This window comes from Rhinopithecus roxellana, chromosome 4, assembly GCF_007565055.1.
Source record: "Rhinopithecus roxellana isolate Shanxi Qingling chromosome 4, ASM756505v1, whole genome shotgun sequence".
In the NCBI taxonomy this organism is placed as follows: Eukaryota; Metazoa; Chordata; class Mammalia; order Primates; family Cercopithecidae; genus Rhinopithecus; species Rhinopithecus roxellana.
This window is the reverse complement of record NC_044552.1, coordinates 74,959,690-74,984,717: the sequence shown is the minus strand read 5'-3', so window position 1 is coordinate 74,984,717 and position 25,028 is coordinate 74,959,690. Positions and strand designations below refer to the sequence as shown.

The window sequence follows — 25,028 nt, the reverse complement described above, 5'->3', positions numbered from 1 at the left end:
AACTACATCTGAAAATTTAAAAATGTATTTAAAAATCCAAATACAGCTTACAACTTCCTTATTTTATTTCCTTTATTTTAATGTGTCAAAAAAACACTTAAAGATATTCTTCTGAATACATATAAGCTGACTCTCAGCATTCAGAACTATGCAAATAATTTTTCAATATGACAAAATGAAAAATGTACATACTTTAGGGTAGCGCTTAATACTTATCTTTGAAATCTATTGCTGATGCTATGTCTAAGGAGCAATGACTCAACCAGAAAAAATAGTAAAGGCTGCCTTTTCCTTTTTAAAGTGCTTATTAGCTTTATATCCAAAAACAATGGCTTTTACAAATACGTAATACTGAAAGGTGCTCAAAAAGTCACCACTTATCTGCATTAATGAAGATTGCTTCCAATGGCTCTCAATCATATGCTTCAAATCAAGACAGTGCTAAGTTCCAGCAGCATGAACAGTGACAGCAGAACAAACTCCAGCACATTTTCAGTGGATCACAGCACATCAGAGAAAGTATAACAGCTTTTGAGTATGTTACACATCCAAGAGCCTTATCTTTCGCTCCACATATATGGTAAACATAAAAGAAAAAAGAAACACTTCATCTCCCTATAGAGCATTTTATACTATAGGAAGGGATTCAAATTCTCTTATTATTTAACAAAACTCTTGTTTCTATATAGAGGAGATATTATATTCTTAATGTTTACAACAAAGCCTATTTCCACCAAAAAAGCAAGAAGAAATTAATAAATGAAATCCTGAACTCTAAAAACCTAAGAAATAAAATTGTGAACAATTCTGAAAAGAAGGTTTTTTTTTTAAAGGCTAATACAAACATACCAAAATAGAATTTCTGAGCATGAAATATGTGATTTCATTTCAATCGTATCACTTTCATCTGATTGAAAAATTTAGAAAAAATAAGGATCATCTTAATCTCACTGCTTTCTGTATGAGACTATCATTCCAATTCACGCCCTCAATACACACCACTGTCCAACAGTCTTATAGTGAGCATCCTCTCAGGTCCCTGTCTGCTTGCTGAACCTTAAGCTGGTTTTACCCCTCCTTTCTCTCTGCTCCCAAATCCTCTACATATCTCAAGAGGAAAATATTCCTTTAAAAAAATGACAATTTAAATATAGTATGATAATGCTACATTTGATTTAAAGTAGTAATAAATTATAAATTGCCAAATAACTTAATGTAATTCACGATGCAAATCCTTGGTATAAAAATAATCCATATTGCCCTGAATATAATAAAGCAATCCAGTGATTTTTAAATTAGTTATGAAATAAAGGCAAAAAATAAGATGTAAAATACTATTTATAAAAGTCAAGTAAGAAACCAGCTACCATAAATCTTTTTACAAAGATAAATGTAATGTGGCTTACTACTTCTAAAAATTGTTAGGGAGGTCTGGAATCAGTGGTTTCAAAAATGACTCTAGGGAAACTAGAGACTGAATTATATATTATTGTGATGTACAACATATTAACTACATATATAATAATAATACTGCAATGGGGAGTAATTAATCTTTGGGCGTGCTACTTCCTGACAAGTACGTTTCTTTTTCAAAGTATTTGCTGTAACCAATTAATTTTTATTTATTTATTTATTTATTTATTTTTTTGAGACGGAGTCTTGCTCTGTCGCCCAGGCTGGAGTGCGGTGGCCGGATCTCAGCTCACTGCAAGCTCTGCCTCCCGGGTTCACGCCATTCTCCTGCCTCAGCCTCCCGAGTAGCTGGGACTACAGGCGCCCGCCACCTCGCCCGGCTAGTTTTTTTTATTTTTAGTAGAGACAGGGTTTCACCGTGTTAGCCAGGATGGTCTCAATCTCCTGACCTCGTGATCCGCCCGTCTTGGCCTCCCAAAGTGCTGGGATTACAGGCTTGAGCCACTGCGCCTGGCCAACCAATTAATTTTTAAATGTTAGTTTTCAAAAACGTTTCTACTTGAGATACTTATGTTATTCTTATTAATACCAGAAGTCTAGAATAGTGATAAAATGCCTATAAAATAAAATAATGATTGTTCTTGCATCTTCTGTTATTGTTACAAATACACATTAAAATAGATAACATTGCTACACCTGGAAATTAAAAATATCCAAATCTGTTAGAAAGAAGTGGAAAAGGAAAGAAAAATGGAAAATTCTTATTTAAAAATGGATCTGAAGTCCTTGTATTTCTTAAGAACTTGACTTATCAAATCACAGTTTATCTTCTTTCTGAAACCAAGTTGTGTCTTCCACCATTCATTCACGTGATATGTCAACTCTCCATTTTGTAGGTCTCAGTTTGAATTTTCTTGAATGTTTGCAAAACTGGTACTGGACTTGAGACGTTTGGCTAGACAAATCAAAAGAATTGTATTTTAACTTAAATTTAATTATCAAACATAATTATTTACTATTTTTATGTAAACTACAGTATTTGTCTATCAATTCTATGTTTGAATCCTAACAGTTCCAGCCTTATAAGAATTAAAATCTAATTAAAACTTTTTTCTACCAACCTCAAAAAACATAACTTTGTTAGAAATTGCACGACTTTGCTAGAAGCAGTACCAAATAAAACAACATTATTTATATCTTCTTGAACATCACAATCTTAAATATGTAATGTAGGTGAAATAAATATACTTAGACAATGAAAGCGCTATAAGGTAGAAAAACAAAATTATACATCTAAAAGTCTAAGTTAGAAATCCAAATCTAAATTTCTCTTAAAAGAATTCAGTGAAAACTTCTTCAACCTGATAAAGAGCATATACAAAGATTCTATAGCAATCATTATGCTTAATTGTGAAAGACTGAATGATTGTTCCCCCTAAGATCTAGAATAAGACAAAAATACCTGGTCTTGCTCGACATCATGCCACTAATTTATCACCAGTGCAACAAGGCAAGAGAAAGAAAAGGAAAGGTATATATATTGAAAATAAAGAAATACAACTGCTTCTATTTTCAGGTGAAAAAAAATTCAGTGAAAGAACTCTGTAATGGAAAAAAAAAAAATTTTAATGACCCTCAAAGAAAAGTGAGTTGTATATTATTATGGAATCCTGCATTATGAAAAAAAATCTTTAAAGATGCTCAAAGAAAAGTGAGTTTTATGTTATATACACACACAAACACATATGGCAGCTAACAAAATACATTACCATCAATTCTGATTTGATGCTAATGAGACTGAGTCATTAGGGTTAATAAAACAAATCATGGCTATTTGACTTGGTAATATGTTTTGTACTTACAGTTAAACACGAATGTTTCTCATGTTCTAGAAATGAAAAACAATCATGCCCACAGTGAGAGCATTTATACTGAGTAACTAAGAGTGTCCCTACTTCAGAGCTTCACAAAACTTGGGTAGGGGCTATGATTTAGAAGCTCTGTAATGAGACCCTAGTACCTGTACTTTTTTTTAAAGCTCTGCAATAATTCCGATATGTAGCCAAGGATGAGAACCAGTGTTTCTGCTTATTTTATTTTATTTTCATTTTTTACTTTTTATTTTTTTATTTTTAGACAGAGTCTCATCTCTGTCGCCCAGGCTGGAGTGCAGTGGCTCGATCTCAGCTCACTGCAAGCTCCGCCTCCCGGGTTCACGCCATTCTCCTGCCTCAGCTTCCCGAATAGCTGGGACTACAGGCACCCGCCACCATGCCCAGCTAATTTTTTTTTTTTTTTTTGTATTTTTAGTAGAGACGGGGTTTCACCATGTTAGCCAGAATGTTCTCGATCTCCTGACCTCGTGATCTGCCCACCTTGGCCTCCCAAAGTGTTGGGATTACAGGCGTGAGCCACTGCGCCCGGCCTACCAGTGTCTCTGGTTTCCATCAGGGTCCCCCTGTCCACCACTGTAAGTGGAAAATGACAACATGACTTCCTGGACCAGTGTACTGCTTCAGCTTAAACTAAAGGGAAAACTTAAACTAAAAACATTGACCTAAACCAAAATCTACTTCTTAAGCCTTCAGCAGATTTGGGAGGCAAACCAAATCAATAGTTTGGGTTTTTGAGAATTACTTTGTTAAAAACTACTAGAAGTGATCTAGCTTCTGACTAAATTTCAAATGACTTAATAAACTGGCCAAGTTAAATACGAATGAGTACATACACCTACAACTTACTTGCCTTTATATTCTCTACCTGATAAATCCCCACATCCTTTAAAATTCTACCCCAGGGATCATCTAATGGTGAATTTCAACACCTCTAATACAGTCAGCTGCTCCCTCCAGGCAGGGGAGACAAACAAATAGAGAATAAATGAAGAAGATGATTTAAATAACCAATTATTTAATTAAAATTAGCTTAAGTGATTAAGTGCCATTAAAGAAAGACGGCACAGAAAAATGAATGGAGGGGTGTACTCTTAGACTGGGGAGTCATAAAAGGTCTCTTTGAGCAAGTAACTTTAGAGCTAAGACCTGGCTTGCAAGAAGCCAGGTAAGGAAAGAGGCACGGGCCTTGGAAAAGCGGCAGTGTGAATGAGCTTGGTAGCAGAGAAGAACAGAAAGGAACCAGACTGTCCACAGCACCATGAGCAATGAGGAGAATGGATGTGACGAGTTTAAAAAGGTGGCTATGGGGCAGGTCATGTACAGCTTGGAGAGCAGACCCTGGAAAGTAAGTTTGGATTTATTCTAGGTACAATGGGAACACATTAAGGGCTCCAAGTAGTAGAGAAACATGGTGAATTTGTGTTTAAAAAATTATTTTAGCCACTATATGGCATATGGATTTTAGTAGATCAAGAAATGGAAGGAGGGATACCAGTTAAGAGGCTCTTGCATTAGTACAGGTAAGAGATGAAGGGCCAGGCGCGGTGGCTCACGCCTGTAGTCCCAGCACTTTGGGAGGCCAAGGTGAGCAGATCACAAGGTCAGGAGTTTGACACCAGCCTGGCCAATATGTTGAAACCCCGTCTCTACTAAAAATACAAAAATTAGCTGGGCGTGGTATCATGTGCCTGTACTCCCAGCTACTCAGGAGAATGGGGCAGGAGAATAGCTTGAAACCAGGAGGTGGGGTTGCAGTGAGCCGAGATCATGCCACTGCACTCCAGCCTGGGTGATAGAGTGAGACTCTGTCTCAAAAATAAATAAATAAATAAATAAATAAATAAATAAATAAATAAATAAGAGAGAGATGAAGATGGCTTGGTTTACCAGTGGGGGGAGACAGAAGACTAACTAAGTAGGACTGGCAGCATACTTGCTAATGAATTAAAAGGGGATGAGGAGGGGAATGTGGGAATGGAAAAATGAAAGAAAGAAAAGAAGTAAGAAATGACTATAAGGTTTGTGGCTTCCATAGCAAATAGTGACACTGGTAGTGACTTTTACTGTGACGACAAACAAAAAATCCTGATCAGAAGTAGTAAATACTTTCCATAAAGTTAAATAGGTTTGCAAGGCAAATAAGATATAAGATGTTAAACTTTAAAAGTACACCAAGCTCTGAAAAATAGTTTCTCAATGGTGAGGTGCCCACAATATTTTGCTGTTATTCTGAATAAGTACTTCAAGGACCTGAGCTACTACATATTTACAGAATGCTGGCAGCCTTCAAAAAGCTTTACTAAATACACCCGTGACAAAGACTCTCCCCTCTAGTAGCATTTTAGAGTGATGAAACATTACAAATTCAGTTCAAACTCATCTACAGGTAACCTTTTTTTAAAAGTTAGATATATTAGAAGCAAAGTTAGATGAAGCAGTGATCGAAATTTACGGGGAAAAGAATTTTTATATCATACATTCCTAGACTACAAACAGTATTTGAGAGAAAAGAAAGTTAACTTTTTTCCCTAAACAGTTCACTTTTTTAAAAACTAAAATTGTTAAAGCATAAGCCCATACTTTCATTCTGATAATAAACAAGAAACCCACGTGACTTAGAAGCCACTCTTCTTTAGCTGGATGGGATCTCTAGTTAGTGCTTCTTTTGCTCTGGCCTATTTCATAGGGAGAAAGAAAGGGAATGAATATGTATTGAGCATATACTATTATGTCAAGTAATCTCCTTGGAACTACGATTCCAATTTGTTCACAAACTGCCTGTATGTTAGCTATAGTTTCTTCCTGCCTGCCACACTTTTAGGTGGTTCTAAGACCCATGACTCCAGTGGATCTAAGAGCTGTATCTCCCTGCTATTGCCATGTCAGGAGTGCAAAGCCTCTGTTGCTATTCTTCTGTTGTTGCCAACCTTATTCCAGGGGTAATCTAGCATTTTCAATTTAATCATCTGAAAGACACTGTGTTTTAACTTTTTTTTTTGAGACATTCTCACTCTGCTTCCCAGGCTAGAGTGCAGTGGGGCGATCTCGGTTCACTTCAACCTCCGCCTCCCAAGTTCAAGTGATTCTCTCCCCTCAGCCTGCTGAGTAGCTGGAACTACAGGCATGTGCCACCACACCCGGCTAATTTTTTGTATTTTTAGTAGAGATGGGGTTTCACTGTGTTAGCCAGGTCTTGATCTCCTGACCTCGTGATCCACCCTCCTCAGCCTCCCAAAGTGTCCGAAGTGCTGGGATTACAGGCGTGAGCCACTGCGCCCGGCCCTGTTTTAACTTTATATTGTCTACACTTATAAAATTTTCACAGATCTTTTTCACAGTAAGCATGACTGTAAAATTTAAAGCAGAGAGTCCTTTTAGGCTAATCCACTTTGAGTTCTCAGAGTAGCTATCATTTCTAAAACAGGTCTAAGTTTTTAAAATACAGGCTTTTATCTATAAAATAAATAATTGTAAAAAACTTACGCAGAATGAGTTTGCGTTTCTTTTGTTCTGAGTGAAGAAAACTACTAAGGTAGAAGACGACAGGTAGAAAGAGAATGAACACAGAAACAGCAATTACAGGCACTGTGTCACTGCAAGGGACTGAACAGTTGAAAGTTCGACTCCAAAGTTTTCGGGTGATGTTCATCTGTAACAAGAACAAACAATATCATTCTATTTTATATTTAACTTGTCTTCAATTTCTTATAATTATTTTGCTAATAACTAAACAGGAACCTAGAATTTAGACTAAATACATACCTCTAAAAATCTACTGATAGTTGAGGACAACTTCTTCTGCCACGAAAAAAACCTGGTTCACAATCAGTCATTGTATAAATTTATATCCATACAGAAATTTCATATTCTAAGTCCATAACACTGACCACAGTATTCTAGAATGTCAACCATTTGTACATTCAAACAGAGAACTTGTATGAAGAGGAATATAGTTAGGCCATGTTTTATTCATTTACAAAATATTTATTATTTATTGAGAGCCTACTAGAAACCAGGTACTGTTTTTAGGCAATAGGAAGGGAGCAGTAAAAACAAACAAAAATCCACACTGTACATTTCATTTTAAGTGCTTTTTAACCATCTCGAATATTATTGGTCCTTATAGTTCCCTCTGAGCTGCTATGATAATTCACACTCGTTCTCAATTCTTACGCTCATTAATTTTGACCTCAAGTTCTCCACTTTGAGCCAATAATTTCTGTTTCCTCTGATGTCCCAATACTCAGGCATCATAGTGCCTAAAAAGGCATGATTGCCATCTAGTGGCACCCTATGTAAAGGCAGGCTATAAAATGGAGAAAAAAAAATTTTTTTGACCATTCAATTTGTTTATTAAGCCCATTATATGCTAGACTGTCCTAAATACTGAATGGTGAACAAAAAAAGCCTAAGTCCTTGTCCTCATGTGGCTTATATTTTGGTGAGGAAGACAGACTATAAACAAATATTTTCAGACGGTAACAGATATAAGAAAATAAAACAATGGAATAGGAAGTTATTGAGGAATGGCTTCTAAAACAGGTAGTGAAATCCAGAAACATCTTTTTTTTTTGAGACGGAGTCTCGCTTTGTTGCCCAGGCTGGAGTGCGGTGGTGCAATCTCTGCTCACTGCAACCTCTGCCTCCAGGGTTCAAGCGATTTTCCTGCCTCAGCCTCCTGAGTAGTTGGGATAATAGGCGTGTGCCACTATGCCTGGCTAATTTTTGTATTTTCAGTAGAGATGGGGGCTTCACCATGTTGGTCAGGCTGGTCTTGAACTCCTGACCTCGTGATCTGCCCGCCTCGGCCTCCCAAAGTGCTAGGATTACAGGTGTGAGTCACCACGCCCCACCCAGAAACTTCTTAAATTAGCAATAAGTGCACAAGAAACTGAAATATAAACATATAACAATACCTACACCTCTGCAAATGGCACATATTTTCAAATTTAAAAAGATTAAATGTACCAAATCATCAACTCAACTTATGAAGTGCCTAATTAATTTCTGTTTTATTTTATTTTTATCCTACCCATGAGACTACTAGGGAAATATCCATTTTGGTTTAACAGACCAGATATTCTAAAACTTTACTACTTTATAACTAGTTATTTTTGGTTGAAGACAGAATATGCAGATTCCACCGCATCTCCAAAAAGAATAATCACACTGAAGGTACATTCAATAACACTCTAAGATATGTATCACATCAGAAGCAAAGTACTTACTGCATCTTCCACGTCAATGCATAAATGTGTTCCAGGTTCAGCCTTATTCTCAAGTTCATTCATTTTTTGCATTTCACTGTACAGACTACTCAGAGTTTTGTATGCTTCACGACAGTTTTTGCATACTTCTGAATAATTTTTTGTCTGTAAAAGACTATGTGCATTCCCCTAAAATGACAAAGGCACATGTAATATATACAATAAACATTATACACAATATCTCTTTAATGTAAGCTATTTGCCTTTCTAGAAGACGGGAAACAATATGGTATGTTAAAGTGCTAAGCTGTGATGTTGGGTAGGTTACTAAATCACTCTGAGTCTCAGTTTTATCATCTATAAAATAAAACGACCTCTACCTGTATTATAAGTCCAAAGGATTAGAGATCTGGTATGTGAAGCAGATGGCAAACTGTTTGGAACTTTCTAGGTGCCTCTAAATTTTGAAAACTGCTGCATTAGCTAATGTTAACTGAAGATAACAATAATTCATATGCCAAATTACTAGTAACTAAATACAAAATTTCCTAAATTATCTCATTATAAACCTGCAGTTATCTATCCTACTCTCACTGAATAAATAAAATAGGTTCCTGCCTATGCTGACTTCAACACCATAGTTTATCTTGCTGAGACAGGACTTTTTAAATGGAAAGGGAAAAGGCACCAAAACTGCATCCCTACTCAATTCTCTCATCACAAGGCTCATAATCCAGGCCTTTCTAGTCAACAAAAAGGGCCAAATACCAAAGAATTGTATAACCTAAAATGAGGAGAGTAGAGGTACATAAAATATTATGCTAGTAATACCAAATTTATTGAGAGTTTTTAGCATGAAGGGCTGTTGAATTTTGTCAAAGGCCTTTTCTGCATCTATTGAGATAATCGTGTGGTTTTTGTCTTTGGTTCTGTTTATATGCTGGATTACGTTTATTGATTTGTGTATGTTAAACCAGCCTTGCATCCCAGGGATGAAGCCCACTTGATCATGCTGGATAAGCTTTTTGATGTGCTGCTGGATTCGGCTTGCCAGTATTTTATTGAGGATTTTTGCATCAGGGATATTGGTCTAAAATTCTCTTTTTTTGTTGTGTCTCTGCCAGGCTTTGGTATCAGGATGATAATAAGAGCTATTTATGACAAACCCACAGCCAATATAATACTGAATGGGCAAAAACTGGAAGCATTCCCTTTGAAAACTGGCACAAGACAGGGATGCCCTCTCTCACCACTCCTATTCAACATAGTGTTGGAATTTCTGGCTAGGGCAATCAGGCAAGAGAAAGAAATCAAGGGTATTCAGTTAGGAAAAGAAGAAGTCAAATTGTCCCTGTGTGCAGATGACATGATTGTATATTTAGAAAACCCGATCGTCTCAGCCCAAAATCTCCTTAAGCTGATAAGCAACTTCAGCAAAGTCTCAGGATACAAAATTAATGTGCAAAAATCACAAGCATTCTTATACACCAGTAACAGACAAACAGAGAGCCAAATCATGAATGAACTTCCATTCACAATTGCTTCAAAGAGAATAAAATACCTAGGAATCCAACTTACAAGGGATGTAAAGGACCTCTTCAAGGAGAACTACAAACCACTGCTCAGTGAAATCAAAGAGGACACAAACAAATGGAAGAACATACCATGCTCATGGATAGGAAGAATTAATATCGTGGAAATGGCCATACTGCCCAAGGTGATTTATAGATTCAATGCCATCCCCATCAAGCTACCAATGAGTTTCTTCACAGAATTGGAAAAAACTGCTTTAAAAATTCATATGGAACCAAAAAAGGGCCTGCATTGCCAAGACAATCCTAAGTCAAAAGAACAAAGCTGGAGGCATCACGCTACCTGACTTCAAACTATACTACAAGGCTACCGTAACCAAAACAGCATTGTCCTGGTACCAAAATAGAGATATAGACCAATGGAACAGAACAGAGTCCTCAGAAATAATACTACACATCTACAGCCATCTGATCTTTGACAAACCTGAGAAAAACAAGAAATGGGGAAAGGATTCCCTATTTAATAAATGGTGCTATGAAAATTGACTAGCCATAAGTAGAAAGCTGAAACTGGATCCTTTCCTTACACCTTATACGAAAATTAATTCAAGATGGATTAGAGGCTTAAATGTTAGACCTAATACCATAAAAACCCTAAAAGAAAACCTAGGTAATACCATTCAGGACATAGGCATGGGCAAAGACTTCATGTCTAAAACACCAAAAGCAACGGCAACAAAAGCCAAAATTGACAAATGGGATCTAATTAAACTAAAGAGCTTCTGCACAGCAAAAGAAACTACCATCAGAGTGAACAGGCAACCTACAGAATGGGAGAAAATTTTTGCAAACTACTCATCTGACAAAGGGCTAATATCCAGAACCTACAAAGAACTCAAACAAATTTACAAGAAAAAAACAAACAACCCCATCAAAAAGTGGGCAAAGGATATGAACAAACATTTCTCAAAAGAAGACATGCATACAGCCAACAGACACATGAAAAAATGCTCATCATCACTCGCCATCAGAGAAATGCAAATCAAAACCACAATGAGATACCATCTCACACCAGTTAGAATGGCAATCATTAAAAAGTCAGGAAACAACAGGTGCTAGAGAGGATGTGGAGAAATAGGAACAGTTTTACACTGTTGGTGGGATTGTAAACTAGTTCAACCATTATGGAAAACAGTATGGCCATTCCTCAAGGATCCAGAACTAGAAGTACCATACGACCCAGCCATCCCATTACTGAGTATATACCCAAAGGATTTTAAATCATGCTGCTATAAAGACACATGCACACGTATGTTCATTGCAGCACTACTCACAATAGCAAAGACTTGGAATCAACCCAAATGTCCATCAGTGACAGACTGGATTAAGAAAATGTGGCACATATACACCATGGAATACTATGCAGCCATAAAAAAGGATGAGTTTGTGTCCTTTGTAGGGACATGGATGCAGCTGGAAACCATCATTCTCAGCAAACTATCACAAGAACAGAAAACCAAACACCGCATGTTCTCACTCATAGGTGGGAACTGAACAATGAGATCACTTGGACTCGGGAAGGGGAACATCACACACCGGGGCCTATTATGGGGAAGGGGGATGGGGGAGGGATTGCATTGGGAGTTATACCTGATGTAAATGACGAGTTGATGGGTGCTGACGAGTTGATGGGTGCAGCACACCAACATGGCACAAGTATACATATGTAACAAACCTGCACCTTATGCACATGTACCCTAGAACTTAAAGTATAATAATAAAAAAATTTTTTTTTAAATTATGCTAGTAAATCTCAATCTTTTGTACTTCTAGACTGACACTTGACTTTTCAAGAATAAGTTTGCTAAACAGTCAATTCACACCTTTGCTTTCTATGCCAGTTATTCTTTACCTTCTAGTATGAAGAAAGGATATTAACTGAACATTGGGATGAAAGAGAAAAGAGAAAAATCAAACTAACTACACTGATGTAGGCCCAACAATGTGACCTTCACCATCTATTTGACAGAAAAACTAAGTCTCTCCTTAGTCTGCTACAAGAAATAGCCTATTGCTTGTTTTTCACAGAACAATTGTGCACTTAGCTAAAAACTGAGCACAGGGCCAGGCGCGGTGACTCATGCCTGTAATCCCAGCACTTTGGGAGGCCGAGGTGGGCAGATCACGAGGTCAGGACATCGAGACCATCCTGGCTAACACAGTGAAACCCCGTCTCTACTAAAAAGACAAAAAGTTAACTGGGCATGGTAGCAGGCGCCTGTAGTCCCAGCTACTCAGGAGGCTGAGGCAGGAGAATGGTGTGAATTCAGGAGGTGGAGCTTGCAGTGAGCTGAGATCGCGCCACTGCACCCCCGCCTGGGTGACAGAGCGAGACTCTGTCTCAAAAAAAAAAAAAAAAAAAAAAAAAATTGAGCACATGATCAATTTAGCTAAAATTGTGCATATAATCTTGATGGGGAGTAATTTAACCTTTTTTTTTTTCTTTTTTGCCCAGACAAATTTCAAATCCTGGGCTCAAATGATCCTCCCACTTCAACCTTCCAAAGTGCTGGGATTACAGGCAGGAGTCGTCATACCTGGCTGCCATTTTTATTAAAATTTAAAATGCACGTATCTTTTGATAATGTGAAAGTTGCAGACATTAGGATGAAATCATCTTTGTCAGACCCAGACAAAATACAGCCAGGAAGGCCCAAAGGAGAGGAGACTCATGCTTATGTATCTGACATAGCTGTTTCCAAGGACTTTCTAAAAACCCCACAAGAAACCCTTTCACACCCTTCATGCAACTCCTGCTTTCACATGGTTTACCACTGCCATTCTTTAGGACTGCAGTGATTTGGATAAGATGCGCTCAGAAGAACACTTGCCCAGTAATGGCATCTCCACCAATGAACTGACGACAACTCTGGCTTTGAGCCTCTGGAACCAGTGGACTCAGTTTCTAAGCAGCTTGTGTGAACCTCTCCCTTTTTGCTAGTAAAAGCTTCCCTTTACCCTTCCCTCACTGGATGTACTGGTGGTTTGCCAGTGCATTCCAAATTATGATACTCCTTTCTTATTCCCTAGTACACTCATCATATTTGGAGATAATTTTCTCTAGTGTCTTTTTCTTAGGTTGGTAATATAGTAATTCCACTTCTAGAAATCTACCAAACTCATACAAGTGCTCTAAGTTAAATGAAAAGAAGACTGTTTATGGTATGCAATTTAAAACTTATTGTTTCCAGAATTTTCCATTTAATAGTTTTGGGCTGCAGTTGGCCACAGGTAACTGAAACTGTGGAAAGTGAAGCCATAGATAAGAGGACAACTTTATAGAAAAATTGCTATTTGAGTGTTACAACACACATCAGTCCACTAAAGGTTGTGAAGTCCTGTAGTAAAGCATTTCTCAACCTTAATGGAATACTAAACCCTTTCTGATAGGACATCTATTAACATGCTGCAGAACAAATTCTAAGAAATGTTCACCTATTTTTTTTTTTTTTTTTTGTTTTTGAGAAAGAGTCTCGCTGCAACGCCCAGGCTGGAGTGCAGTGGCGTGATCTCAATTCACTGCAACCTCTATTTCCCAGGTTCAAGCGATTCTCCTGCCTCAGCCTTCCGAGTACCTGGGACTACACGTGTGCGCCACCAAGCCTGGCTAATTTTTGTATTTTTAGTAGAGACAGGGTTTCACCATATTGGTCAGTTTGGTCTCAAACTACTGACTTCAAGTGATCTGCCCGCCTCGGCCTCCCAAGGTGCTGGGATTACAGGCATGAGATACCACACCCGGCCCAATTTTTACTATTCTCAGGGAAATTCATAATTCAGTGTTACCACATTTATTACAGAGGAAATCATACATGCTTATATCGTAAGCATGTGTACATCTACTGTGGGGATTACTTCCTTGTTATGTAAGTTTCAAAACTACATTGTAGCCAGAGTTCCAACCTCATCCTTCACCACGATCAGACAAGTTCCAATACCAAAATTCAAGAGTCAGAGGCAGAGACGGCAAAAATCTACAAGGTTAAGATTCTTAAAGGCTACCTTTTATTATCATAATTCAATACTCAAAGTTACCTTACTAAACAGTGCTTTTTAAGGTAGGTAAAACATATTTAAGCAAATTTCAGGCAAAGAATAAACTTCCTATAGACAGAATCACACTACACTGCAAAATACCTACCTAAGTCAGATTGAAAACCATTGTTTTAATTAAACAATCACACACCTCAATGTTTTCACACTCATTATCTCACCAGATTCTCATTACAAAATACTTGAAGATAGGCAGGATAGATATTATCTCCATTTTACAAATGAGAGAACTGAAGTTTTCATGATTTGTAAGTAGAAGAACTTACTTAAAGAGCAGAAATCCAGGTCCACTAACTCCTCTATATCATGAATTTAGATAAATATCAATAATTAGTGCTATAAAAACTTGGAACTGCACATTATTCCTTTGTATAAGGCAACATTTTAATTTTAAATATTATATATAAAATACCTGAAGGTTATGCTCAAAGCAGGTCAGGGTGTGATTAAACAGATTAAGGAAATATACTGTGCTGTTTGATAATTCTTCACTGTTGTTTGTTAAACAATCTGTCAAAAAAATTCAAAAAGTATATTAACATAACTCAAGGAACAATTATATGTTGTCGTTTATCTCTTAAGCTATCAGCTTCATTTCACACTACAGTAATTCTTTATTCAAACAAGCATGAATTTTCCAAATATATGAAGTTCACTCCTTTCATTTTCCAAAAGTTAAAAAAAAGTCATAACCATTTTCATGAACATCTTAAAATAATCACATACTCTCCTCTTTTCATAAAAATATACCAAATAAAATTCAAATTGACTTTTGATGGCACAAGGTCATAATCATGGAATATCAACTATCAAATGCTGCCTTAATAGTGCTATTTAGGCGTAAGACTGTTTACCCCGCATTCATTTTACCAAAACTCATATGCCTTATCATCATTTTTTGTGTCAAATTTCATAGTTCCCTGTATCTTCCAACTTCACTAATGAGTCATTTATTGTACCTAATGGGGTAACTTTTAAAATTTGCTCTTTCTAATCCATCATGAGTTGGGAGCCCAGAGAAACAAACTGATGAGAATTTTGCCTAAAATACTGACATGGGGGCTTCAAGTAAAGTCTAGAAACAAAATTGTTTTACATTTTTAAAAATCCTACATAAATGGTATTTCTCTGCAACTGGCTATACTTGCTTAGAGTTAGCTCAAGTTCACTCACCCCTTTTGTTTTCTATGTATATCACAATTTATGTATCCATTTTCTCTTCTTCAGGGAATAATCTATTCTTTTTTTTTTTTTTTAAGAAACGGGGTCTTGCTCAGTTGCCCAGGCTGGAGTGCAGTGGCACAATTGCAGCTCATTGCAGACTTGAACTCCTGGGCTCAAGTGATGTTCCCACCTCAGCCTTCCAAAGTGCTGGGATTACTTAAAGGCATGAGCCACTGCGCTCAGCCAGGGAACCTAGTCTTTATCCTCAGGTAAACCTTTTTCTTTACCTCTCCTTGTGTTCTCAGCCTGCTATCTCCAATCGAGGTTCAAGTGCCTGGATCCAGATCTTGGAACTTGTGGGCAGCCGTTTCCATCTCACTCTCCTAGAATCCTTGCCCTCTTTATCTTCCGCACACTCATGGCCATTTTCATCCCTGGACAGTCCCCATCTACTTTCTATACTCTCATTCTGGTTATAGAATACTACTACAGAAATTCTAAAATGATAAGGGACCCAATTCAAATTCATGTGTTCTGATCTCAGGGAAACAAAACGATCCTTGTAGATGCCCTACTAATTGTTCTACAAGGGATGCTCCAAATATTTTCTAATCTCTAGTCCCCAGCCCTACTCTTGTTCCCCTTAATTTCAACAGATGGCTTTGTATTATGCCCACCTTATTTAGAAATTCAGGGCCATCAGATAGGATCTCTCTCAACTGAAGTGGAGAGACAACATACAAAGCTATTGCAATTACCCAGGAGAAAGGCAGCAGGGCAAGTAGAATTCGTGGAGAAAAGAGAGACTGACTAGGTAGACACTAGGATATGACACACTAAGGGACATCCATGTACTCTGATAGACAAACACTACAACGAAAGTTAACACTTGCTAAATACTTGCTATGTTCTAAGAACTATGCTTACACTGCACTTCAAACACATTTGCCCATTTAATTCTTGCAGTGATTCCATGAGGCAAAAATTATCATTATCTCTATTATATAAATAAGGAACAGAGAGAAGTTTAGAGAAATTAAGGAAGTTGCACAAGGTCATAAAACTGGTAAGTAAAAAGCTAGAATCTCTACTCATACTGATTCTTCAGCCTGCACTCTCAAACACTGCAAAATAAATAACATATTTATATCTACATTCTAAACCATTAAAAGTTCAAGACTCAGAGTCTGCAAATACATGCCACTGCCTACTCCCTCCACTACCCATATATATCTTACACCATACAGGGATTCAGGCAGTCCCCACCAACTGATCAGAGTTAGCAACTGAGATGAAACCTAAACCTCGTAGACAGGGGGCAGACAGCACAGTAAAGCTCCTTTGTGCAAATCAGAAAAAGATACCCGCTCTGGGTGGATAAATTACAAAAGGTCATTCCTGCCTCCAGAAGCTAAGCTGGAGTTCAGCCCCATTCACCTCCTTGCACAGGCCCCTTGTGCAGGGCTCCTTCTGCACCCATTGTACACAGGACCCTCTTGGTAAACCTATTTCTAGAGTCGTCCCCTCTCTGAACTCACATACCCTACATTCTCTGAAGCTTTATCTTCTCAAGAACATGAATCTCATTCTAACTTCTCACCCTTATCATTTAAAAAATCTGAGGGATCATTACAAATTAGGAAACTAAGCCAGAGAAATCGGTGATATGCTGATGATCATACCACAAGTTAATAAGGCACTGAAATAAAAATAGGCCCAGCATGGTGGTTCACATCTGTAATCCCAGCACTTTGGGAGGCGGGCAGATTGCCTGAGTCCAGGAGTTCGAGACCAGCCTGGGCAACATGGTGAAAACCTGTCTCTACAAATAATACAAAAATTAGCCAGGCATGGTGGCGTGCATCTGTGGTCCCAGCTGCTTGGGAGGCTGAGAGGGGAGAATTGCTTCAGTTTGGGGAGGTCAAGGCTGCAATAAGCTGTGACTGCACCACTGCATTCCAACCTGCACGAAAGAGTAAGACCTCGTCTCATAGCTCCTCTTAATGTTACTTTAATATCAGCATGAAGTAGCCTGCAATCCTTTTAGGGATGAGGCAGAGTTGATATAAATAAGAACAACTACATATATGCAGAATATTAGGATATTAGGCTAACAAGGCTGAACAAGTTTTCAGTTTTTGTAGTTGATGTGTTGCAGGGAAGTTGAGGGAATACAATTTTATTCACAACAATTGTACATCCGTGTTATAATAAGTTATGTCATGACAACTGACATACACAATATAGGGATGAAAGGGGTCCACATACTGCCTACAAGAGTAGTATACAGTGCATTATCATGAGAGAGCAATAGCAAATTTCTTTTATGCAAGATACATAATTAAAACAATTTCTTTTTAAAAAGTAATTTATAAAGAAAGCTTCTCTGAAGAACAAAAGAACTTAATGTCTTCTATCTTATTGACAGCCATTTACTTTTTACGTAAAATAATTTGAAAATTAAAAGCCAATATAGACTGGTCATCTTGTTAAGTACTACATTAATGTACCATCAAAACTTTTTCAATGATCATTAGACGGTGGTAACATAAAGCACAAAGGAGTTCATTTATATAATGGGGTTAAAAAGTCTTCATTATTAAAGAGCCGTGACTTTCTGAATCAAAATAACAGATCTCTAGTAAACTCCTTTTTTATCTTTTTGCAGGAATTGGGAGCTTAAGGTTATAAACAGTGAGAAGCTATACGGTTTAGAAATTGGTAAGTTAAAGAATATTAATAATAATAAAGCTTCCTTTAAGCACTAAGTGAAGTGGTCATTATGAATTTCCTTCATCTTAATCAATGGAGCCTCATCAAGGACAGATTAGCAGAGTGGCTTTCTCAGAGAAGACTCAGGCATCAGCTTAAGAGTCATTCTTCTTTTTTTTTTTTTCTGCAACAGAAGAATCTCACTCTGTCACCCAGGCTGGAGTGCAGTGGCATAATCTCAGCTCATTGCAGCCTCCACTGTGCCCGGCCTCAAGAGGCATTCTTAAGGGTATTAAGGATTCGAGTTAAGACCTCACATAGAAACCTACTAAATTATCATAACAGGAATTATGCATCTTTAAATAAAGCATTTGGCATCTCTTAGGAATTTTACAAAGATCTTTGCTGTTTTTCAAAACTAGTTTTATAGAAAATAGCAAAGATAATCACCAATTTAGGGTAAGCTTCAGAAAATACAAAATAAACTACGGAAACTTTGTACCTAAATGACCGAATTAAGTTTAACAAATATGAACACTAAGATACTTTAAATTATAAGATACAAATAATATGATTATAACCCTTAGTACATTTCCCTCTGGATAAAATACAGGAAAGAAAGGTTTTGGTTAATTGACCTTCTGGTTAACCATTAAGTACTACTGTTGTTGCTTTTTAAAGCATCGAGACATATATTTTATGTATTACCTGAAAGTTAGTTTTCCTTTGATGAATCAGAATATACATCAGGATTACACAGTGGTTCAATAGCATCATTATGCTAATTAATTATCACCCAGATCACCTGGATCACTGAAGATATAGGTTGCTCATAAAGAAAGAGTTTTCAGTGTGTAAGAACAAATATCTGAACTGATAATTTTGAAGCCTATCCTATTACAATAATGCTTCATACTGGATACTGCTTACCAAAGAACCCAAACACTAAAGCAGTCACGAACTCATGAAATCTGGTCATTCTGCTGATTATTTAACTGTTGTATGCACAAAATAAGCAAGAAGGGTCTCAATAACAAGGCTATCCCTATGTCAACAATACACAGTTTTAAAATTCTGAGAAACCTTTAATACATTTTCTTTACTTTTTAGCAGTCATTCTCCATAAGAAAGAGCTAGTTTCCATGTTGTTTGTGGTATGAGTAGAAAGAGTTGCACTCTTAACACTTCTTTTGACCTTCCATCCATTTCCAATAACCAGCTTCCTACCAAGACTAATACCATTCGAAGACACAGGAATTCTGAGGAGAAAAGGGATGGGAGTAGTACATGGATGGCATTCTCTCCTCTTTTGGATTCCTAGCCTTCTTTTCATGAATAATAACTGCAGAGACTAGATGCCACCCCTATTTCAAGCTAAATTAAGCAGAACAGAAAGATAGTTTGGGGCAGTATACTCATTTTAATAATATTCTTTCTAGTAATATTTTACCTTTTATGTTTTTACATTTTTTTCTATTGTTTAATAATATTATTTTACAAAAATTCTAATAGCCCCTGCTATGGTCTGAATGTGTCTCCCAAAACTGATATGTCGAAGCTTGATGGTCAATGCAATAATATCAAGAAGTGTGGCCTTTAGGAAGTGACCAGGTCATGAGGGTTCCTTCTTCACAAATGAGATTTACTCTTCCACTCTTCTGCCACGTAAATGGGATGGTGAATGACAATAATTTTTAATGCATAATTCTGGAAAATAGCTAATCTCTCCAACCACATCTAACATACAAATATGCATCACAGATTTGAACATTCTGTTAAATTTTTTAAATTTCTATATATTTTTGAAGAGGTATTAAATGTATATGGCATAAAATCCAGAGGGTACAAATGCAAATACAGTGAAAACTAAATCTTCCTTCCTTTCCTGCCCACGCAGCTATCCAACTACCTTCCTTCAAAATACATATGTATTTTTAGAACACAAAATATCATACTTTTCTGTACCTTGCTTCTTTTACCTGAGACTGCATGTCTGGGCCAAATTAATTTTAATTGGGAAGAGTCTTTTAAGTAAGTCATATCTAATTGCTTAGCATTTTATTTGGTCCTCAGAAGTTCAATGTAAGGAATATTTTCAAGATAGGATGCCTTACAGAGGAACAAAATACCCTAAGAATTTATTCTAAAGCATTTTATATCTGCCATACTGAGTAACTATGCAGTAAAACGTTTTCTTTTCAACTAACTGAGCAAAAAAGGTCTGTACTTCGAATTAGTGAAATCTTTATTAGAAAATGCCTTTTAAGCCAGGCACAGTGGCTCACACTTTGAATCTCAGCACTTTGGGAGGCCAAGGAAGGAGGCTTGAGTCTAGGAATCCGAGACCAGTCTGGGCAACATGACAAAACCCCATTCTCCATTAAAAACACAAAAATTGGCTAGGCATCCTCGTGCTGCCTGTAGCCCCAGCTACTTGGGAGGCTGAGGCTGGAGGGACTGCTTGAACCCTCAAGAGGTGGAGGCTACAGTGAGCTGAGATTGTGCCACTGTATTCCAGCCTGGGCAACACAGCAAGACTCTGTCTCAAAAATCAAACAAACAAAAACACCTTTTAAAGACAAAAATGCCTTACCTCTTCTAAGTATATAAATTTAGTCACATCAGTCAAAAGAAGTGAAACCCTGGCTCATCTGAAGGTAGTGAGTTATCTCAATTAATTGTTCACAGTCAGTTACAGACTGAACTCCTTGTTCTACTCTTTCTCCTCTTCTCACTGCTGCACTTGACTAGTCTTAAAAAATTAAATTAATTAAATAAAATGTAAAAAAAAAGAAGTGAATCCCAGTATATATCCACTTATTCCAATTAACTGATTTTAAATTATTTATAATTAACATATTTGTCTACGTTAATGGATTTTTCTAAAAAGCTTAAGAATACTTAAAAACAGGTTTACATATGTTAAGCAAATGCTCTTCAATCATATTTATACTAGAAAAGTATATATTTATATAGTGTGTATATATATATATATATATATACTAGAAAAGTATAGACTTTTACTCTGAAAAGTAAAGGATATGCTAAAAAAAAAAAAAAAGTTGTGTTAGTCAAGCTTCAGAGACAAAATTTTAAAAGTCAATATTCAATATACCATGGTATAATGACAAGGGAAAAAAACTGGCTGGGGCTTCTTCACCCACTTTAGTTTTTCTTCATATGAACTAAACAAAAAGACAAGTCTTTATAAAAGCTAAGCTACTTAATGACTTATAGGGACACAAATTTTTAATCTATCCTTCTATTTCCAAGGCCCCTCCCTACTTCACATTTTCTTTCCTTCTTGCCTAAACCATAGCAGTAAACTTCTTACTGGTCTCTCTTTCTTCCAATGAGGTTCCATGAAAAAAGGATCTTTGCAGTTTTTTTTTTTTTTTTTTTTAAGGCTTAGAAAGTGCTAGGTTAAATGATGTTTAAAAAACCTTTTTCTTTAAGACAGGGTCTTGCTCTGTTGCCTAGGCTGGAGTGCAGTGGCGCAATTATAGCTCAATGCAGCAATCATAGCTCAATGCAGCCTCCAATTCCTGGGCTCAAGCACTCCTCTCACCTCAGCATCCCAGGCAGCTGGGACTACAGGCGTTTGGCACCATGCCCAGCTAATTTTTTTCTTTTCCTTTCTTTTCTTTTCTTTTTTTTGTTGCCTAGGCTGGTCTTGAACTCCTGGGCTCAAGCAATACTACCATCGTGTCCTCCCAAAGTGCAGGGATTACAGGTGTGAGCCTCCCCATTGAGCCAAAAACAAAATTCTTTTAAAAAACTCTGTAGTACTACTCAATGCATTTAATATTCCAGGTACACTGTAAATCCCAAAGATATTACAACATATAGTAGTCACCTCTTATCTTCAAGGGATACATTCCAAGACCCCCAATGGATGCTTGAAACCAAGTACAGTACCAAACCTTCTATATAATATGCTTTTTCTATTTCTATTTTTTCAAGTATAGTACCAAACCTTCTATATACTATGATTTTATCTTTTTTCTATATCATACCCATGATAAAGTTTAATTTATAAATTAGGCACAGTAAGAGATTAAAAACAAAAACTAATAATTATGTTACTATTATTAAAGAATTAGTGGCCGGGCGCGGTGGCTCAAGCCTGTAATCCCAGCACTTTGGGAGGCCGAGACGGGCAGATCACGAGGTCAGGAGATCGAGACCATCCTGGCTAAAACGGTGAAACCCCGCCTCTACTAAAAAATACAAAAAACTAGCCGGGCGAGGTGGCGGGCGCCTGTATTCCCAGCTACACGGGAGGCTGAGGCAGGAGAAAGGCGGGAACCCGGGAGGCGGAGCTTGCAGTGAGCTGAGATCTGGCCACTGCACTCCAGCCTGGGCGACAGCGCAAGACTCCGTCTTAAAAAAAAAAAAAAAAAAAAAGAAGAATGAGTAAGTAAACTAAGGGTTACTTGAACACAAGCAGTGCCATACCATGGCAGCTGACCTTAAAACCAAGATGCTCCTGAGTGCCTCGCAGGAGAGGCAGCATCTACAGCATAGTTATGCTGGACGAAGGGATGATTCCCAGCCTAAGCAGATGAAGCAGGATGTCGTGGGATTTCATTATGTTACTCAGAATCATACACAATTTAAGCTTATATATTGTTTACTTCTGAAATTTTCCATTTAATATTTTTGGACTGCAGTTGACTGCAGTAACTGAAACTACAGCAAGTGAAACCATGGCTAACAGAATACTGTATAATCATAATAGGAGAATACTGTATAAGCCTTTCTTTTCTTTTTTTTTTTTTTGTTGAGACGGAGTCTCGCTCTGTCGCCCAGGCTGGAGTGCAGTGGCCAGATCTCAGCTCACTGCAAGCTCCGCCTCCCGGGTTTACGCCATTCTCCTGCCTCAGCCTCCCGAGTAGCTGGGACTACAGGCGCCCGCCACCTCGCCCAGCTAGTTTTTTGTATTTTTAGTAGAGACGGGGTTTCACCGTGTTAGCCAGGATGGTCTCGATCTCCTGACCTCGTGATCTGCCCGTCTCGGCCTCCCAAAGTGCTGGGATTACAGGCTTGAGCCACCGCGCCTGGCCTTTTTTTTTTTAATGTTGTTGTTGTAGATAGGGTGTAGGTCTGTTGCCCAGACCGGGGTGCAGTGGCACAATCATGATTGATTGCAGCCTTGACCTCCTAGGCTCAAGTAATCCTCCCATCTCAGCCTCCCAAGTTGCTGGGACTACAGGCACATGCCACCAAGTCCAGCTAATTTTTTATTTTTTGTTTAGAGAAGGTTTTGCCATGTTGCCCAAGTTGGTCTTGAACTCCTAGGCTCAAACAATTCTCCCACCTTGGCCTCCCAAAGTGCTGGGATTACAGGTATGAGCCACCATGCCTGGTCTATAACTCCTTCTTAATAATATGTTGATATTCTAAGCAGTATAAAAAATGTTGACCCAAACAGTAAACTACTCTATCAGTCAAGGTCCTACTTTCCCTTGCCAACTTTACCTCCCACTATGCTTCCTGGAACATCTGTTGCCCTTTTATACCTCTGTGCCTCTGCCCATGCCACTACCTGCCATGTCCTTCTCTCATTTCTACTTTTTTTTTTTTTTAAGACAGGGTCTTGCTCCGTTGCCCAGGCTGGAATGCAGTGGCACAATCATAGCTCACTGCATCCTTGAACTCCTGGGCTCAAGGGATCCTCCTGCCTTAGCCTCCCAAGTAGCTAGGACTACAGACACATGCCACCATGCCCACCTAATTAAAAAAATTTTTTTTTTGGTAGAGACGGGGGTCTCACTGTGTTCCCCAGGCTGGTCTCAAACTCCTGGGCTCAAGCAATTCTGCCTTGGCTTCCCAAAGTGCTGGGATTACAGGTGTGAGCCACCTCACTGGCGTTATCTCTACTTATTGAAATAATGTCCAATAGTACAGGCCTAGGTTCAAAAGGTAGCTCCTCCAGGAAGTCACTTAATATTCTCCCCAGTAAAATTTATTTTCTTCTTCCACCAAGGACTTTATAACTTTATTAAAGCATTTATGTGTCTGTCCTAGGTTGTATTTGTAAATATATCTTTCTCACTCACTAAACTGAAAGACTTGAAAAATAAGAACTGCCCGGCACATAGTTGGTATTCAAAACACCAACTGAATTGGAATAGTGATTTTAATTTTTCCAAAGACTATCTAAAAACAGATCTTATTTTATTACACAATTACACACAAACCTGCAAAGAAGGTAGAACAGATGTTATCATCCCACCCCACCCCCTGCCACACACCACTTGACAGATTACTGTAAACATCATAATTATTATTATACTAAACAGTTAACATTTCTTGAACATTAAATATGTGTCAGGCATTGAGCTAAGTGCTTTACACAATTTACTTCACTTAATTCTCAAGGCGACTATATAAGATAGGTTCTATCATTACCACCAATTTACAGATGAAGAAACTGAACTTCCAAGAGGCAAAGTTTTTCTCCCATATCTGACAGCTAGTAGGTTAGGGCTGGTAAGTGGCAGAGCTTAGAATCAAATTCAAGTCTGTCTAAATCCAAAGCGCATAGTAACTGCTACACTTTTCTACCTTTCACCATTTGCTCAGTTGCCATTAATAAACCATGGTGTCCATGACAGTTTATTTAAACTTAGCAATAAAAAGTATTATCCAGCTTCAAAGATCCCAAAATTCACTAAAATAAAATCTGACATTTGTACTACTGAACTGTAACTGCAACAAGAAAAAGAAAGACTTACTTACTTGCACAATTTGCCTCCTGCCATGTGGTATTAAAAAACTCTGAGAGAATCACAACTATTTGCATTCTATCTGCCATTAAGAGACTTCTGGCACAACTCTGACTCTCTGAAGTATTCTATAACAAAAACAAGAGAGAAAAATACAATCTGAGTATTTTTAGATTTTGCAAACAATTTGAGGCAAAAACCTTACAAAAAATAACATTTATTACAAGCTTTGTAACATTTTGTTTGATATGATCAGATAAT

General features: G+C 37.6%; 1 protein-coding gene across 1 annotated transcript in view; it reads right to left on the bottom strand.

The window, feature by feature from the left end:
• Positions 1 to 1,830: 1,830 nt before the first annotated feature.
• Positions 1,831 to 25,028, bottom strand: part of OSTM1 (osteoclastogenesis associated transmembrane protein 1) — a 34,788-nt gene continuing 11,590 nt past the window's right edge. The window contains exons 2-6 of the mRNA XM_010382490.2: positions 24,781 to 24,895; positions 14,573 to 14,670; positions 8,537 to 8,704; positions 6,792 to 6,957; positions 1,831 to 2,368 (exon numbers count right to left, since the gene is read on the bottom strand). Of these exons, the coding sequence (XP_010380792.1) occupies positions 2,313 to 2,368; positions 6,792 to 6,957; positions 8,537 to 8,704; positions 14,573 to 14,670; positions 24,781 to 24,895 (603 nt within the window). The 3' untranslated portion in view covers positions 1,831 to 2,312. The remainder of the gene's footprint in view (positions 2,369 to 6,791; positions 6,958 to 8,536; positions 8,705 to 14,572; positions 14,671 to 24,780; positions 24,896 to 25,028) is intronic.